The 19,779-nt window shown below is 37.5% G+C and overlaps 1 protein-coding gene across 2 annotated transcripts in view; it reads right to left on the reverse strand.

Moving 5' to 3' along the window:
* The window catches only part of EPC2 (enhancer of polycomb homolog 2), a 191,222-nt gene extending 171,571 nt beyond the window's left edge, over positions 1-19,651 (reverse strand). For both annotated transcript variants that reach the window (XM_044669886.1, XM_044669885.1), the window contains exon 1: positions 19,264-19,651. In XM_044669886.1, the coding sequence (XP_044525821.1) occupies positions 19,264-19,416 (153 nt within the window). In that variant the 5' untranslated portion in view covers positions 19,417-19,651. The remainder of the gene's footprint in view (positions 1-19,263) is intronic.
* Positions 19,652-19,779: the final 128 nt, after the last annotated feature.

Below are 19,779 nucleotides of genomic sequence, written 5' to 3' on the forward strand. Positions count from 1 at the left end.
CCTAGCAAATAAATAAATCCACCACCAAATGATATTGTCTTTGCCCTTTTTTTTTGTATCTCCAGTGCTTAGCACAGTGCCTGACACATAGTAGTAATAAATTAATAAATGTTTACTGACTATTTGACTAGTCTGAAGGATTTGAGGCTGAAAGAGAGCACTTGCCCAGGCTCTGCTTAGAAATAGCCATGTCCTACTAATACACTGCTGGTGGAGTTGTGAATTGGTCCAAACATTCTGGAAGGCTATTTGGAATTATGCCCAAAGGACTTTAAAAGACTGCCTGCCCTTTGACCTAGTCACACTACTGCTGGGTTTGTATCCCATAGAGATAATAAGGAAAAAGATTTTTTTATATTTTATAAAATGTTTATATTTTATAAAAATATTTATAGCTGCACTCTTTGTGGTGGCAAAACATTGGAAAATGAGGGGGTGTCCATTAATTGGAGAATGGCTGAACAAATTGGGTATCTGATGGTGATGGAATACTATTGTGCTGAAAGGAATGATGAACTGGAGGATTTCTAAGTGAACTGGAATGGTCCCCAGGAATTGATGCAGAGTGAAAGGAGAAGAACCAGGAGAACATTGTACACAGATACTGTGGCACAATAGAATGTAATAAGACTTCTCTATACTAGCAACAATGCAATGACCTAGAATAATCCAGAGGAATTTATGAGAAAGAATGCTACCTACATCCAAAGAAAGAATTGTGGGAGCAGAAATGCAGAATAAAAACATATGATTGGTCATGTGGTTTGATGGGGATAGGATTGGGGTTTTAATGTAAAAGATCACTCTACTGCAAATATGAATAACATGGAAATAGGTTTTGAACAATAATATATGTATAACCCAGTGGAATTGCTTGTCAGCTCCAGGAGGGAGAAGGGAAGGGGGGAATCATGAATCATGGAACCATAGAACAATATTTTAAATAAATAAAATTTAAAAAAAAATTTTTTGATAGCCATGTCCTGTATCTCAAGTAGCTCAACTTCTGACTGTGAAAGATCAGTCCCCATAAAGGAGGATTAAACTACAGAGAGAACATCACCATCCTTTCAATTTTAGGAATTCATCCCAGAGCTGGGAACCTAAAGAGAATCAGCCTACCACCAATGAGAGGGAAACAGTAAGAAGGAATTCTGGGTTCCCTCTGGGAGGGATAACTATTTCAGGGGTAGAGGCAACAGAAAGGTCATATGGTCATGAAGAGAAATAGGTAAGGGGGCACTGAGACACTATTAGGAATGTTGGAAGTGGGTCTGGGTAGCCAGGATAAGGTTGGGCAACCCACTTGGCCCCAGCTTTGTTGCATCCAAAATTACTGATCTATCTATACTAATTAAACCATATATTTATTTTAGAGCTGATCAAAACAAGCGATGTCATTTGAGATTTTGGTTAAAGCAAAGTTAACCAGCTAACAGGTATCAAAAACATGAAATAACTGGACCCATCACCACTAGGCTATTTCCCAAATGAAATATCAGAACACAATATTGCTACCTAAATATTCCACAGGTTTTATTTTCTCTTGATGTATGTATTTTTCCTCTCCTCAACATTGCAGAGAATATATAAAAATATGTAAGGCAGGCATCCTAGTAAAATGGAAAGTGTCAGCACTAGAGTCAGAGGATGTAGATTTGAATATTGGCTTTGCTTATTACCTATATGACTTTGGGCAATTCATTTAACCTCCCTTGGCTTCGAGTTCCCAACTGCAAAATAAGGGAGAGAGACTAGCTACACTCTAAAAGTTCCTTCTAATTCTAAATAAACCTATACACTCATCTAAATGTTTTCTGGTTTAAATTACACTCAGTTGGGGAACTATTATAAAATTATTTTATATCCTAGTTTTATACTTTTTTTTCTGAAAGGGACAAATATATTAGAAGACTTGTTTATTTACTTAATGACTGCTAAATCCATAACCATGGTTCTCTTCTAAAGAGAGGTCCTCATTCTGTAGATTTGGAAGTCCAGGTTCAGAGAGATAAAGGCCCACAAGCACAGAAAGGAGGGCAGTGAGAGCAACCCAGGGCTCTTTCTACTAGACCAATTTCCATAGAAGATAATATTAACTTGTTTTGTGGGATTTGGGTCCCAATCTAAATAATTTTTAAAAAATACTCATTGAATTATTGCACAATCAGAAGGCCCAGGTCAGAAACTTAAGGATACACTGAGGAGGAAAACCTCCTACCTACTCAATCCCATCTTAGACCACTCCCTACAAAGATAGTAAACAGAGGTGTTCTAGAGCCAGCTCTGGTGAGTTAACCATACATATTTATATCGCGACTCTACAGTTTGAGACTTGATTTTTTTGTTGATAATCTAGACTTTAGAAAGAGATGAAAAAATATTTATTTACAGGAATTTGACAGAGTGAAAGGGTCTCCTCCCAAATATGAATATTGCAATCCTTTCTGAATAGAGTAGGATATTTAATTCAATTGCTTCAGGGGATGGGGAAGACAGGGAGCATAACAAAATAAGCTGTATTCTATTAATTTTGATTTCTACCCTTAAACCTTTTCCTTAAATAAAGCCTTTTTGTACTGTCATACAATATGGTAGGAATAGCACATATTTTATATAGATTGATAAAGTTTCTTTATAAGAAGGTTAACTTCAGTATTTGGTTGGCCCAAAGTACTAGAGCTTAAACTACTGGCACTGCTTCATGGTTGCCTGAGATAAAAAAGGCAAGCCAGTGGCTTCTTAGTATGGCAGAAGTTTAGCATAATTCCTAATGCCCTACGATAATGTCGTCCTGTCTCAGCAATGCATGTAAAGGCATAGGAAAGTTCTCAGCTAAGGGTCCCATGTTCACTACAGCACAGCGTCAGGATCCAAACCAAAGAAAGATCCAGTTCTAATTCTCATAGGGTAACTAACCACCTGTATAGTCAGTTCAGCAAACATCATCTTTGTTAGAAATTAAAAGTCCAAACAAACAAAATTCTGCAACAGGAACGCAAAATTCTTCCATGGGTCTTGATCTCAAAGCAGAGACTATTTGGTAGTCCAATTCTATTCTCTCCAGTTTCCAACTCAGCCAGACTTATGGTCACAATCCAGAAGTCAATAATAACTGCCTGGGAAAATAATTTGGAATTTTAAAATGTCTACATCCCTTTACCCAGAGATTCCACTACTAGGTTTATATCCCAAGGAAGTTACTGATGAGAAGTTCCTATATAAATATTTATAGTAACTTTTTTTATGATAGCAAAGAATTGGCAATAAAGTAGAAACCCATCAATTGGGGAAAGGCTAAACAAATCTAGTCCATAAATGTAATAGAACAATACTGTGCAATAAGAAACAATGAATATGATAAATATAGAGAAGCATGGGAAAATGTACTCAATCTGATGCAAAGTAAAGCAAACAGGGCCAAGAAAACAATATACGTAACTATTAACACTGTAAATGAAAAAAACAGTACACACAAAAAATCAAAAATAAATGTTACAAAATAAGGAAGAACAAACATGGATCCAAAGAAGGAATATAAGAAGACATACCCACTCCACACCTTTGCAGAATTAAAAGGTCCATCACTGTGGCACACTGCACCCTTTTGATATTAATCAATTCTGCTAATTTTTTTCTTTAAAAAATATTGTGTTATATGGGATGATGCCCAGGTGGAAAAAATATTGAAAGAAATTTTGGTGCCGCATAAAACAAAAGCTACCAATAAAAATATATTATTTTTTAAAAACAAATCAATACAGAGGAACATTTGTCTCAGCTTTCAAGGGTTTCTCACATGCTTACCATGCAGCTCATAGCTCAGTTTGCTAGAAAGAACTGTTGAGACTATTATCCCTCAAAGCATTATTTCCCATTCCCCATTACTGAATTAATAAACACTAAAATCTAATAGAACATGCAAAATAGTCATCTTCAAGAGCTAATTCCTAGGAGCAGCTAGGTGGTTCAGTAGATTGAGAGCCAGGCCTAGAGACAAGAGGTCCTAGGTTCAAATCTGGCCTCAGACACTTCCTAGCTGTATGACCCTAAGCAAGTCACTTAACTCCCATTGCCTAGCCCTCACCACTCTTCTGCCTTGGAGCCAATACATAGTATTGACTTCAAGACGGAAGGTAAGGGTTAAAAAAAAAAAAAAAAAAAAAAAAAAAAGAGCTAAGTCCTCCAGGAGGGAGTGGTGAAGCATTAGGTTTGAAGAAAACCTAACTGGTCCAGCACTTAACTTATGAGTAAACAATAAATCCAATACAACCAACTCAATTTTTCAGGAACCGATTTTTGCATTTGTAGAACATCTAATATTCTAAAGTTCTCCTCCTTAAGGTTTAAAATTTATGTGGGGTTTTCAATTTAGTCCTTGTCATTCTTGATTGTCCATATAGCAAAGATAATTGAAAACTCTAATGCAAAAAAAAAAAAAAAAAAAAAAAACTCAAAGAATGAGCAGCAGATAGAGATTGGACTTTCTAGAGAAATGTTCTTCCTCTAGACTAAATGTTCCTTCAATCAAAGGAGGCACAAGCTCAGGGATAAGCTGATCCCTCTGACCAATTTCTTCCCATGAGGACAGGGCCCCCCATAGGGTCTCAGCTCTCTGAGGATTGGTACTTATTAAAAAAATTTTTTTTTAATTTAAAAAAAGCTCAAAACCCACAATAACAAAAATGAAAATTACTGAGCACTCTTCATTGAGAAAATGAATGATGGGGCAGCTGGGTAGCGCTGTGGATTGAGAGTCAGGCCTAAAGACGGGAGGTCCTCGGTTCAAATCCCGCCTCAGACACTTCCCAGCTGTGTGACCCTGGGCAAGTCACTTGACCCCCATTGCCCACCCTTACCACTCTTCCACTTAGGAGCCAATACACAGAAGTTAAGGGTTAAAAAAAAAAAAAAAAGAAAATGAATGATATATACACAGGTATATGTATTTATACACAGGTATATAACACAGGAAGTACAGATATAGAATTGCTGAAGTTTTTTGTAATCACTGTTAGCTTTTCTGTCCACAAAAGGCACAAAATAAAAAGCTAGAACTGTACTCCTTTCTTACCAAAAGTGGGGGGACGTGGATGTGGAACTTTGGACATCCTATCAATTTTGACTAATATACTAATATAAAGTTTAACTGCTTTTATTTTCAGTTTTTAAAAAAAATTATTTGTTCCAAGGGCTGGCTCCCTAGATAGAAAAGGGGAGAGAGAGATTTAGAAATAAAGGTTACATAAAAATGAGATGTCCATAAAATTAAAAAATTTTTTTAATAAAATAAAAAGTTAAGAGAAAAAGATGAGTAGGCAGAAAGACAGCCAAGTGTCTGTTTATGCAGCCTTTCTACTTATCCATCCATGTGGTCTTCCTGTCTCCTGTTAGTTGGTCTCCCTGCCTCCAGTCTCTCCCCTCTCCAATCCGTCCTCCATACAGTTGTCAAATTGATATATCTAAAACAGATATGACCACGTAGTCAACTTACTTTAAGAAAGAAAAAATTCTTCAGTGACTCCCTATTGCCTAGAAAATGAAATACAAATTCCTAAGGTAATTCAAGTCCTCCACAATATGGTTCCCAACTACCTTTCCAGTTTTATTCCAGCCCTTCCCTTTCACAATACTATATTCCAATAAAAATGAACAGTACCAGGCTGTTGTCCACATCTATCAATATATCTCTGCCTCAGTGTTTCTGCACATGTCTAGAATGCACTTTTTCACTTCCAAGGGGGGGAATCCTTACCTTCTTCAAAGTAGAATGGATACCACTTCCTACGCAAGAGCTTTCCTGATTCCTCCCCACTACTAGTTATTAACATATTCTCTCCCTCTTAAAATTACTTTGTACAAACTTTATTTTTACTTGCATTTATTTGTATTACACTGTATTGGTCCAACAGACTGTAAACAACTTTTGAAGAACAAATGCTTTATTGTCTTTGTATCCCCAGCACAGTTGTCTTTGTATCCTCCGCACTTAGTACAACACCTAAGCACATAGAAACAGAGAAAAGTAATGGACCTGTTACAGTGAAAATCTAAATGGGAAAACCCCCTCTACTAAGGCAGGTCAGCACCTTCTCAGTAACTTAGATGGTTTCAAAGTTACCTAAAGAACTGAGAGATTAAGCAATTTGCCTACCACCTCAGTCAATACATTTGAGAGAATGGAGTGGGAAACTCAAGTCTTCTAGTTCTGAGGCCAGTATTCTCTCTACTGCTTTTCAAAATTTTGACTAAAATTATGTGTAGTCAAGTTCTATCTTTGTCCTTCTAGGATAAGAGTTCTTAAACTGGGATCTATAAAACTGCTTTTTTAATATTCTGATAATTATTTTGATATAAGTAGTTTCCTTTGCAATCCTATAAAAACTTTTCCAAGTAGGGGCTTCATTCCAAAAAGGAAGGCTTCACCAGACATCCTAAGGGGCTCATTAGGGGAAAAAATTTAACCTGTTCTAGAGTATTTTTCTACAGTACTTCTAAATAAGACAAAATTCTAAGATATTCTTTTAATATTTTTAAACATTTTAGGGATATTTTATTGTTCCATATTTTGTTCCTCCTAAGTTTGGCACATAGTAAGTACTAAATAAATGTTATTTGATTAAATTGAATAGTTCATCTCTCTCTCCTTCCTCAACAATGCTAACTGAATGACATTAAGAGAATTTCCAGCATGGGTAAATAGGAAAATAGAACAATGTAACAGGCAACCAAGAAGCAATTTTAAAATCTAGGTTGTGATCTACCTTCAAAGCACCAGACAGAAAAGAACTGGAATCATATAATGGAATGTCTGGATTTGGAATATGTTCAACTATAACACAGGACAGACAAGGAATAATCAAAGATCAGGTTTCACAAAAGCTTCATCAATTACATTTGCAAAACGTTTCACAAGGTATTCCATATCTCATACCCGTCTTATCTTATTACAACTCAGGTCTATGTTCATCAAGTCTCTCCTCACTACCACCATCAAACCATCAGTAATATATACTTCCCAATACTCACTATCTAAAACCTACTTTTCCTTCAAGATTTAAATTAAATTCCACTTCCCCAAGTGCACAGGTCACATTGATTGTTTTATCTTATAACATTCCAGAACATGCATATTTTAGCACTTAATTATATTTATTCCCATATTATACTTTAAATGTTTCCTATATGTAAGCTCTGGAGGCACAGGTGATGTCATTCACTTCTTTTGTATACTTCACAACACAGGGCATAGATTTCTTATGTATTTTTGATCTGGACCTGTAATTTAAAATCCAGAGAGGGAGCTGCCATTGAGAAAACTCTCTCTATTAAAGCAGATCTGAAATGGTTCAGTAATTTATAATCTTAAGAGAGTTTCTCAGAAACAGCAGAAAGAATTAAATACAAGTCATACTGACTCTAAGGGCCAATTATTAACTACCACATGCTGTCTCTAACTCAAGTGATGTGTATAAAATGTACATTTTAAACAAATGCATAGAACTATACTCATTTCTATGTTGGTCTCACTCTAATTTGATGTTAATTATATACCCGACCAGTTTATCAATACCTAATTTGGCGCCACAAATTGAATTTTCTATTGCTCCCTTTTCATGTCAAAACTTTTCTCCAGACAACCTACTATAGGGTACAAAGTATGAGTAGCTATCTATCAAATTATATATTAATATTGCTAAAATCAAATTTAAATGAAATCTGATCCATATTCATTTCTTAAAGCAAAACAAAGTTTTATAACCGGTACAGATGTAGAACCATATGTTACATAAAGACAAGGGACAAATATAACACACCTTATTATAGTAAGAGAGTCACTTAAATAAGTATGTATCGAGTCTGTGATATTAACAAATCATGGTGCTAAGTGCAGGTGAAAATGAAGCATGAGATATAATCCCTGCTTTAGGAGATTATTATTTAGTTGGAAAGATAAGACTAATACACATGAAACAACAAACATCACAAAATGGCACAAGATTAAGTGCCATATTATATGATACAAACTTATGCAGCAGAGTAGTAGAATAGAAAGAGCAGCAAGTCTTAAAGACAAAAGATCTAAGTTGAGGTACTGGCTGGGCCACTTACAAGTCAATAAATATTTTCCCAGTTATGTTTCCCTAGTTTTAGCTATACTGATTTTATGTAAAAACTTTAAAATTTTATATAATTAAAATCATCCATTTTGTCTTCTGTGATCCTCTCTCTCTCTTGTTTGGCCAGCAAATCTTTCCTTATCCATCTCTTCCTTATTCTTCTACTTTGTTTATGATGCCACCCTTTATGCCTAAATCATGTATCCATTTGAAGCTAAACTTGATATAGTGTCAAATGTTGATATATAATTAATTCCTTTCCAGATTGTTTTCCAGTTTTCTCAGTAGCAAAGGTCTTTTAGTTTATAAAAGATGAGGTTACTGGGGACAACTAGGTAGTACAGTAGATAGAGCACCAGACCTGGAGTCAGGAGGATGGAGGATTCAAATCTGTTCTCAGACACTTCCTAGCTGTGTGACCCTAGGCAAGACACTTAATCCAGATTGCCTAGTCCCATGTTGGTGAACCTCTGGCACCTGTGCTAGAGCAAGCCTGAGGACATTTCTCATCCCTCTGTTCAGCAGCCCAATGGGACTGCTTCCTCCTTCCCTTGTCTGGGGTAAGGGGAGCAGGGGGGGTTCCTCACATGGTTGCAGTTTGAGCACTCAGTCTAAAAAGTTCACCATCACTGGTCTAGCCTATACAACTCTTTTGTCTTAGAATTGCAACTAAGACAAAAGATATGGGTTAAAAAAAAAAAAAGACTAGGTGACTATTTTCTTCTATATGTTTCTGATGGGCTTGTCCATTTTTTTAGAACTTCATCTCTTTATATCTGTTTCTTCATCTGCAAAATAAGTGTTGGTCTAGATCTATATATTGTATTGTCATGTATATGTATGTCATATGTGTCTATTGGCTATACATTATGTTTGTACCATATCATATATTACTATACAAGTTTGATAACATTATTTAATACTTAATAATAAAGTATAAAAACATTAAAATATCACACTAAATGTTATAAAACCAAAACCAAATTCTGGTTGCCTTTAAGGGATTCCAGTGATAAAAATATAGGTATGTTCCACTTTTAGGAAAACTTGTAAACAAATCTCTAGACTTTTACCCTTAATCAAATTTTAATCAATCTTTTATCTAAAACAAAGATAAATGGTAGAATAATTATATTTTTAAAAGGGAAATGCCGTAATTTTTTTCCATTAAGTCCCTCCTCTCTCCTCAGTAACAAATTATTCCCCTATGTCTCCAGGATTAAATATTCCTCAACCTAGGATTCAATGCTTTCCCTTTTCTAACATTATCTCCCACTATTCTCAAAGATAAAACATTTTTCTTTCTATGCTTATCTACAGGTTTCTCCTCCCATTCTAAAATCCTACTAAACCTGGCTGAAGATCCACTTCCTAGAAGCCTTCCCAGACCATCCCAATTCATAATAATTTACATTTCCTCAGAACTACTTCAGTATTTATTTGTATTATTCACAGAATGTTGGGCTTAGAAGAGATTTCCACCAACTAAAATAAGTTATCTGACTGCTAGTTGTTGTTAATGTGAGATACCAAAGTTGAAGGTATCCCACAATGAGAATAGGCCACCTCTGAGCTCAGTGTGCTTAACCAACTCTCAGGCAGATTAGAAAAACAAATTCAAAGGTTTATTTCAAACAGGGTCACTTGGAAGGGAAGATTAGGTATGGATGTCCTAAGCTAATGGTTTCTAGCTATTCTAACACCACCACCACCCACCCCACCCCACCCCACCCCCGTTCTAAGGGTCTCTAAAGAGACAGTCTTCGTTTTTCTTCATGCTAATTTGATTACACTGAACTAGCCATGAAAACCCCCTAACTCTCACCTGTGCTTCTAATCCTCCCAGATACTCCTTAGTGTAGATTAAATAGTCACTCCAGGTAGTCAGGTTGATCCCTTTATCTTAGGGATCAAACTCTCTTTTGGCTGCACCCAAGATGGCTTCAGGCCTTTTCTCACACTCAGACTACTGGCATGCAGGCAACTTCTCTTCACAGATGTCAGGAAACTCTCTCAGGACACAGAAATACAAATAGTTGACAAAGTTGGAGAGATGCTTGAATGACTAGATAGCTGGAAACAGGCCTTTGGCTTCCCAGGAACAGGTAAGCAAACTCCCACTTGGCTCAGACCAACCTATTCCCAGAAATAATTTCCATATAATACCTAACAAGTCATTGGTTCAGCCTTTGTTTGAAGACCTCCAAGATGTATGTATTCCACTTTTGGATTGCTCTCAATTTTTAGGAAGGCTTTCAGGACATCGAGCCTAAATTACAACTCTGAAAGTACCCCCCCACACACATCTCTTCTAGTTTTGTCCTCTGGAGGAAAAAAAAGTTATAGCCCTTCTTCCACATGACAGCCTTTCAAATATTGACTAGAAGACAGCTATCACATCTCCCTTCCCACTCCCCAAACCCAATCCCCAAGGTTGCAAGTCCATAGTTCTTTCAACCATTCCTCCTATAACAAGAAAACCAAGTCTCATAAACCATTGTATACAACTACTTGGTATTTTGACTGACACATTTCATATCTCATCTCAGTAATTAGACTATATGCTCTTTAAGAACAGAAAACACCAAAAACCACAGTTTAGATTTTTTTGATAAAGGCCAATACAAATAATTCTGAATAGAGTGAAGAATGAATTATGTTTGATATATTCAAATTAATTTAAAACATGAATAAGTTCTTAAATAACCAATTAATGAACAACTTTTTCAGGAATGTATCCATTATGTGAAGTTTTCTATATTAAACCCTACAATAGAGATAAAATATTTAAAATACACTCAAGTATGAACTTAAATGTGTTTAAAAAGATAAGTCTGTAAAGTCATACAGTGAGGCCTGTAATTCTAAAAATGTCTCCTATGTAACATTAAGTGACAGGGAACAGATTTTGGAATTATTCTACTAATGTCTCTTAAAAGTACTGAAAAAATTCAATCGCATAGACACTGCCCCCTGGGCAGTACTAGACAATTTGGAAACTGTGACTGGCCCCCATAAAGAGGGACAGGGACAAAAAGTCACCATAAAAGCAAGCCCTAAACTCCCTCAGAGCAGATTGTCTTTGAGAAGATAAGTCTGAAGAGATTGTCTTCTGGAGATAGTCTTTTGCCTGGAGAGAATATTTGAGGGAGCTTCGCTAAAGAGTGTGGCTTAGATCATGGGCTTGGAGCTCGCTTCAACTTAGACTCTAACTCCTGGACTACCTCCTTGGGTGAGTGAAAGGCTGACTCCTTTCCTAGTTTCCTAAGAGACTAGCTTCCATATTGGAGGAGGCTGAGGTGTTACTCACCACCAGCCTTCCTGGTTGATAGCTAATTAATTTCTGCCTGGATTAAGCAGACCTGGAGTAAACATTTAGGTTGATATATGGATAGATAACCTCTCTAACCTCTTCACATTTCTCTACTTTATTGTTTCCTATTTTGTAAATATCTGTAAATAATTTTGACTTGAGATATAATAAATATTGGTGACCACATAATTTCACAAAATTATTGTCCAACCATTAATTTTCACCTTTACATAGAACAGATTCATGAAATATTCCAAATTTCTTTTTTTCTGAGATCTGTGATGTCCAAAGGGAAATGGGAATGATGGACATATTCACCAAAGTCCAATCTCCCAGGCATCACTAAATAAGCTTCAGTTAAACTATCTAAAATCTTTCATAAGGCTGTATTCAGAATTGATGAAAATGGCACTGAGAGAGCTGCAGACACAGGAGAAAATATAGTATTAAAATCATATCCTCCAGTCATCAAACTTAATAGAACCTTCCTATTTATTGTGTTTGATCACTTTATCTAGAGCTCTCTCTTCCTGGAAAAAATCATGAACCTCTTGGAATTATCTATACATAAGACACTAAACTGGAAAAATGGTAAGACTAGGAATCAGGAGACCTGGTTTCTACTTTGAGAATTTGCATTTCCTATTTACATTATTATAAACATGAATTATTGTTACATACTGTATAACGAACTATAATATATTATATATAAATATGAAGTATACTTCACTTCACTGCACTATTTCCTCTTCTTTAAAATGGGAATGATTCTTACCTGCCCCAGCCTTTAACAGCAGGATTGTTTTGTGTTCCAGAAACAATTAATGTAAAGGTATTTTGAAAAGTTCAAAAAAAAAAAAAGTAAAACAATGCTTTCCACATACTTCCTATTTCCTTCAATATACGCTTTGAGACATACTAGCTAACAATTACTCATATAACCACAATGTTGCCAGTACTAGGGAGAAACTATACAAATAAGGATCAATTACTTCTCACTGCTGGTGTTGTGTTGCTAAGAAAATAGCACTGAACACACATTCAGCATCAATTTCAAGGTAACTGAATAATAAGACTAATGTAAAGTTGGCGAATTAAAATGCAACTAAATACTTAAGGATAAAACTTTGGGAAACAATTTAAAAATCTATCTAATTCAAAAAGCAAGTTGGGGACCTTGCAGTGCCTAAGCACCATTATTATGAATATCAGTTATTATTGTACAGCAATGTGAGAAGAGAACATGGAGTAAAGTGGTAAAAAGTTCTCTACGCTATAGGTTGCACTTTCTGAGTCAAAAAAAAAAAAAAAAAAAACAAAAGATTCAGGAGATTCAGAATTTCAGTGCTAAATCCTATATTTGGACAGATAAATCAATTGTCTTGTTTAAACAGTGACCTACTGAAATTTGTATAAATGAAAAAAAATTTTATTTTTATCAAAATATCTGGAATGGCCATGTAGAATCTATATTTCTCTGCAATTTCACATAAAATAAACTTTACTGTACAAGAAAAATGTGATTTAGTTCTTGTTCATCAGATATGGTTATGAAATTAGATATACACACCTATTTACTTCTTGTCCATTAGGCAATTATGAAACTAAGCATATATTGCACCTATATGCAGAAAGTAAAAAACAAGTTGATCATGTGGTAAAAAATGAGGACAAAATATATGAATATTGTCTACAATATTTTAAAAAACATCCATCCACAGTATGGCCCTCTGTGGAAGAACCATAAAAGACATAGATAAGAATGAGGCTGGATCAGAAGGTATGGCTGAGTTGAATCTAAACTAATGAGGAAAATGCATGCACATGGATGAGAACATGTATCCATTAAAAGTTTTAAATGTTAGTTGCAATGCAACAAATGTGTAATTCTAACACATGTAAAATTTACATCATTTACTCAGACAGTAAAGCAATAATGGCTTTATAAAAGCAAGCATCAAAAATAAGGGCAGGATAAGTGGCTCAGTGGATAGAGAAACAGGCCTGGATAAAAGTCCACCAGGGTTCAAATCTGGCCTCAGACACAATGTCCTAGCTATGTGACCCTGGGCAAGTCACTTAACCCTAATTGCCTAGCCATTACTGCTCTGCTTTGGAAACAATACTTAGTAACCACTCTAGGAGAGAAGATGAAGGTTTAAAAATGTTTTTTTAATAAAATTCTCCTTGCTAAAATAAAAATAAACAAGGATTAAAATTTCTAATTAGTCTTCCTGATTGAGTTTTCTTCATATACACATGAGTAATTCTAAATAAAAAATGGTATGTTGTTCTGCTAGATTCCACAAATTAAAAGCAAAAAAGCATCAAATCTAATACTAATAATCATATCTTACATTTTTACAGCACTATATAAAATATTTTGACATAAACAATCTCATTTTACCATGGCAACAACCTGAGGGATAAAAGAACACCAGACTAGAAAGAACTCAAGAGATATAGGCTCAGCTCATTTGTGTGCTAGTCAGGTGACCTTGGAAAAGTCACTCAACTTCTCCAGACATCAGTTTGCTAATCTGCAAAATGAGGTGAGTGAAAAAAGATGCATTCTTAGGTTTCTACAAGTTCTAAAATCCTATAGCTAGCATATTCTTTGGAAACAATTTAAATTGTCCCTTTTTTAAGAAACAGAATTCTTTAAAGGACCAAGCTAGTATGCCCTGCTCTTCTGGAACACAGAGTATGGAATTTACAAATAACTTCACATCTTGATTCAAGCAAACTTCTAAGTAGCTAAAGGTCAGATTTTCAGGGACTCTGGAGAAAGTAGCAGCAATTGTATGAGTATGCACAAATGGCCACAGCCAACATGTCAATGACAACCACAAACCAGTTGTTTGACAATTAACACCACAGCTTCACAACTTCTACTCTACTAAAAAGAATTTCCAATATTGTCATTAGGAGGTACACAATTCCTTGAAAATATAAGTCAATATTTATGTATGAATTGAATAGCTAAAAAGAAAAATCCCCAATGCATCTCATCTCTTCTTCTCCAGAAGACTGCTCCCGCTAGCATCCCTAATCTCTTACAAATTTTCAATCTCTTTCACTGGCTGCTTTCCCCCTCTCTAGAAATATGGCCATATTCGCTCATTCTTTAAAAAAAAGAAAAAAGCAAAAAAACAATCTTCCTACTAGCTACCATCTACTATTTCATAACTCTTCCCTTTTGTGGCTAAACTCCTTGAGAAAATTATTTAAAATAGGAGGCTCCAATTCTTTTCCTCTCATTCTTGTAACTCTTTTTATCTGACTTCCAACCTCAACATTCAACCACAACTGCTCTCTCCAAAATTACTAAATTATTTCTTAAATGCTAAATCCAATGGCCTTTTCTCAATCCCCATCTTTCTTCACCTCTCTGCATTCTTTGACACTGTTGATCACCTTCTTTATGATACTCCACTTCTTTCTAGGCTCCCTGGATACCACTCCTGATTTTTCTCCTACCTAAACACAGTTTCTTTTGTCGTATCTCTGTCCATTTAACACCCAGATGACATTAAAGGTAGGTATCCTCCAGAGCTCTATCCTGAGCCCTCTTCTTGTCTTTTTCTCTACTATTTCTTGATGATCTCGTCAACTCCCATGGATCTAAATAAATAGCACTCTATGCTGATGATTCTCAAATCTAACCATCCAACACTAAACTCTCTGATGAACTCCATGCTTTGCATCTCCAATTGCTTACTGGACATCTTGAATTGGATGTCTCATACTCATTGCAAACTCAACACTTCCAAAACTGAATTTTTTATCTTCTCTCCACTCTCACCAAGCTCTTCCTTCTTCCTAACTCCCCTATTAGTGTTGAGGTATCGACATTCTACCAGTCACCCTGACTCTTTACTTTTCTCCCTTCTACTCTTTATGTAATAATCTGTTGTCAAAACCCACTGTTAACCTTTAACAAGTTATACTATATATAAGCATGTTTCTGTATTATATGTATATTATATAGATAAATGTCTCTCCCATATGTCTTCTCTCCTCTGCTGTCACTACCACAACTCTGGTATAAGCCCTCATCACCTTATACTCAGACTACTGCAAAAGTCTGTTGTAGCCTCACTGTCAAGTCATTCCCCACTCCAGTCCAACCTCCACTCCACTATGAAATCCTTGGTTTGGCATTCAAAACCCTTCACAATCCACCCCCTAACACCACCATCACTCTTCCTGTCTTCTTACATCTTACACCCTGCCATGTATTCTATGATCTGGTGACACTGGCCTCTTTGCTATTTCTCCACTAAGACACACTTCATCTCCAGGCTGGGCATTTTCAGTGGCTGTCTCTGAAATGTTTTCTCTCCCCATCTCTGCCTTTGGATTTTCCCCTTGCTCCCTCTCTAAGTCCCAGCTAAAATTCCACTCTCTACAAGAAATCTTTGCTGAATCCTCTTAATTTTAGTGCCTTATCTCTGTTAACTATCTTCAATTTATCCTACATCTAGCTTACTTTGCACATGGTTTTTTCATATGTTCTTTTTTCCGTAAGACTGTAAACTCCCTGAGAACGGACATTGTCTCTTGCCTTTCTTTGTATCTCCAGCACTAAGCAGAGTACCTGATATATAAAAGGTTCTTAATAAATGTCTACTGACTAGTGGATTGAGAGATGGCCTTGGAGTCAAGAAGACCTGAATTCAAGTTCCATCTCTGGCATAAACTAGCTTTCTGACCTTGGGAGAGTCACAACTCATCTTTAAGTGTTCTAAGTAACTAAAACTATAAGTTACAGAAAAGGTGTCCATCTACATTAATAGAGGATGCTTTTTTCCAACCAGGAGTTCCCAATGAGATGATAGGTCCAATCTCTATCCTATAGTTAACTAGCCTAAGAAAGACTGCTCCCAATTTGGGAGTATCACATTTTAGGAAGGAAGTAGTTAATAAGCACAAAAGCTCTGATGCATCATTAATACCAAAAATATCTAACCAAAATATTAATTGAGCTGAAGATTTTTAGAGCTGAAAGTGATTTTTTAGACAGGGTACCCAAAAACAGTTGTGCTAGTAGACTTCATTAAGACAGATATTACATAAATTACAAATAGAGGCCATAACCTTACTAATACCACTTAAACTGAATCCCTGAGGCAATTATCTAGGAGTATACAACCAAAGAAAGTGACAATCTGGATTGGCAGAGGAAGTTTCCTGGAATTGAGTGGGAGGAAGAAAGGGAGAGAGGGAAAAAGAAAAGAGGGTGAGAATAGACTAATAGATGCTAATAAAGCATTTTAGAAAGGATGTTAATAATAACCCTATGAGTGTCCAGAGGAGGGTAACAAAGATAGGAAGAGTTCACAACATCATGCCACATAAAAATCAGTTGAAGGAACTGGGATAATTACTCTGGAAAAGAAAATACTTAGAGGTTATAGGATAGATAGCTTCAAATGAAAGGTTGTCATGTAGACAAGGAGTATGTTTATGTCCTCTGTCCCTAGAAGACAGAACCAAGAAAAAAATGGCTATAAGTTATAAAGGGACAAATTTTGGTTTGATTTAAAGAAAAACTTCTTAACAATTAGAGGTATTTCAAAGTAGAAGGGCTGACATTCCCCAACATGAGATCTTTAGGCAAAGGCTGACCACTTCTCAGATGTTGTAGAAAAGATTTTTTTTTCAGATTGAACTAATGATCTCCGAAATATTGTGAAATAATTTGTACATGACAAAAATCAGGATCCAAAAAGATATGAACAGGACAGAATGAATAAGCTAAATCTATTATCTAAAATAAATCCTTCACTTTTATTAATGAAGAAAAGTGAAACCTAGAAAAAGTAAAGCAATTTGTCCAGGTTCAGATATATATATATATATAAAATCAATATCATCTTCAGACCCTCAATTCAAATCTCTTAAATTTTAAACCAAAGCTTTTTACTACACTAATTATGTAAAAATAGATTCATTTCATACTTGTCTTTCAAAAGCTTAAAAAGGTGTCTATGGTACCTACAGAAATTTAATCTTACAAGATCAAAGATTAGTTATAAAAATTCTTAAAATTAAAAGTTTAATAAACTATAATGAAGCAGGAGGGTGTAGTGGATAGTGAACCGAGTCAGCAAGACCTGGAGTCACGTTCTGCTGCTGACACATATTGGTCGTGTGATCCTGGCTATGTCATTTAACTTCTTGGTGTGCTAGGCAACTCCTTAAGATTGTACAGTGCAGAAAAAAGTGTCAACTTTAATTAATAAAAAGAGTTTTCTCACCAGAGATCTCCCATACACAGATCAAATGCCTATCTCTGACAAAATGAAAGTAATTCAGAATCAGGTCCAGAACTTTTGTTTTAAATGCTAGTCCCATAGGCAACTATTTGTCTAGCTTTCTTTTTTTTAAATTGGAGAATATATTCTCCAAGATCACAAAGGAAAGCTGTATTCAGAAGTAAAAAAAAAAACCCCATCAAGTTTTCAAATGAAAGTGTAAGTCAGTAATTCAAATTCTAAAGGGAGATGTGATTAAATCACAGCTGGAAAGGAGTAATAACAGGGCAATACAATGAGGTCAGAACCATGAGCAGCCAATCAAAGACATAAAAGCGTTTCCTGCAATATTAATAGTCAAAGGAGGAAACCAATCACAGAGATGCAAGCCTTCTTTTGACAGCCACAGAGGCAGGAGAACCAATCCACACACACCAGGGGTTGACAATGAGGCGGGGAAGTAGGTTCATTGAAGAAATTCTTGAGGGTGCAGTTACTATGAACTCCGCATGCAAGTAATACCACTCGAGGGGTCATAAACACCCAGCATCAAGCCAGCTGAAATTAAACCGGGTGAAAAAGTAAGCCCCCATAAACAATAAAAGTATGCAGACCCAAAAAGGCACTGCCACAATCCACAACTTAGTATTCCTGAGAAAATGGTTTCTACCACCGAAATGTCAAATCTCAAAATGAAAAAAGCAGGGACCCTCCCTAACAAGTACCACAAGGGGAAGCGTGTATTCCACTTAAAATGCACTGCCTCGAATTGAAGGATACCATAGAACGACTACGTATCTCTTAAGCTACCATGAAAACAACATTATAAAAGAGTAGGTCTGCCTTTGCATATTGACCGGTTTTCTGCAATACTGCAGGCTGCACTTTAGTGGTCCCCGTGTCGTCGCCATCGTCGTCCCGTTTCCCCCCACCCCCTGCAATGCTGCACTACGGAATACATTTTCCTGCTGCACCGAGGATGGGAAGATGAGAGGTGGGGGTGGAGGGGAAGAGAAAAGGGAAGAGAAGAGCAGGAGGAAGACTATCTTGCAGGAATAAAAAGGATGTTTGTTTTGAGTTCGTTCTACTTCCCGAAAGTAATTTTAAAACATAAAAGGAAACTCGCTGCAGCAACAACCCCCCAAAAAAGGGGGAGGGGGTAAAGAAATGAGTCCCCCCCACAAAAAACCCAAAACGAAAAACAAACCTTTCTGGCCCCAAAGGCCCCCAGCGCATAAACGAGCAAGAGGCACTACGCCAAGAGCGGCCAGCGCATCCCCCTGCGCCATTCCTAGACGCCGCTTACGGCAAGGCCCCCATACGGCAGCGTAAGCGCCGCGGCGAGCTAATCACAACACTGGGACGCAACAACATGGCGGCCGCGGAGAGCTCTGCGCTGCCGGAGAGAGTTTACGCTACTCCGCCGGCGTATGGTCCCATGCGGCGGAGCAGCGGCTGCGCCCTCCAGCGTGCGTAGAGCGCTCCGTGAATGGCGATGCCCGACTGACAATGGGGAGGGGGGGAGGGAGGAGGGAAAGGTGGGGGGGATAATAAACACTCGAGTCCCTACCGATTCCTCCTCCTTCTCCATCCCGGTGGGCATCTGGGGCACGGCCCTGTTGATGGAGACGCAGTCGTTGAGGTCGGGCATGTCCTTGCCGCGGTAGATGGGCAGCGGTTTGGCGGCGTCCAGCGCCCGCGCTCGGAAGGAGAGTTTACTCATTGTCTCCCCGCCTCACAGGAACAGCCCGGGCGGCGGCGGCGGCGGCGGCGGGGCGGGCGAGGGGGGGGAGGGCTCCCGCCGCCTCCTCCTCCTTCCTCAGTGCAGCACGGCCGGCCCGCTCCTCCTCCTCCTCCTCACTGCCCCCGTCCACAGCATGGGCGCCCACCCCGCCCGAAAACAACCCACCGCCGCCCGCGGCCGCTTCCACACACTAGATCCGCCGCTCGCCCGCCCGATCCGCTCCCTGCGCCATGGCCAACATGGCGGACATTACCACAGCGGCGGCGAGCGATCCCGGCAGCCCGCGCGAGGGCGCGCCCCCGCCGCGGGGACGCGCCTCGTCCTCTCCCTCCCTCCTTCCTC

This window comes from Gracilinanus agilis, chromosome 3 (assembly GCF_016433145.1).
Source record: "Gracilinanus agilis isolate LMUSP501 chromosome 3, AgileGrace, whole genome shotgun sequence".
NCBI lineage: Eukaryota > Metazoa > Chordata > Mammalia > Didelphimorphia > Didelphidae > Gracilinanus > Gracilinanus agilis.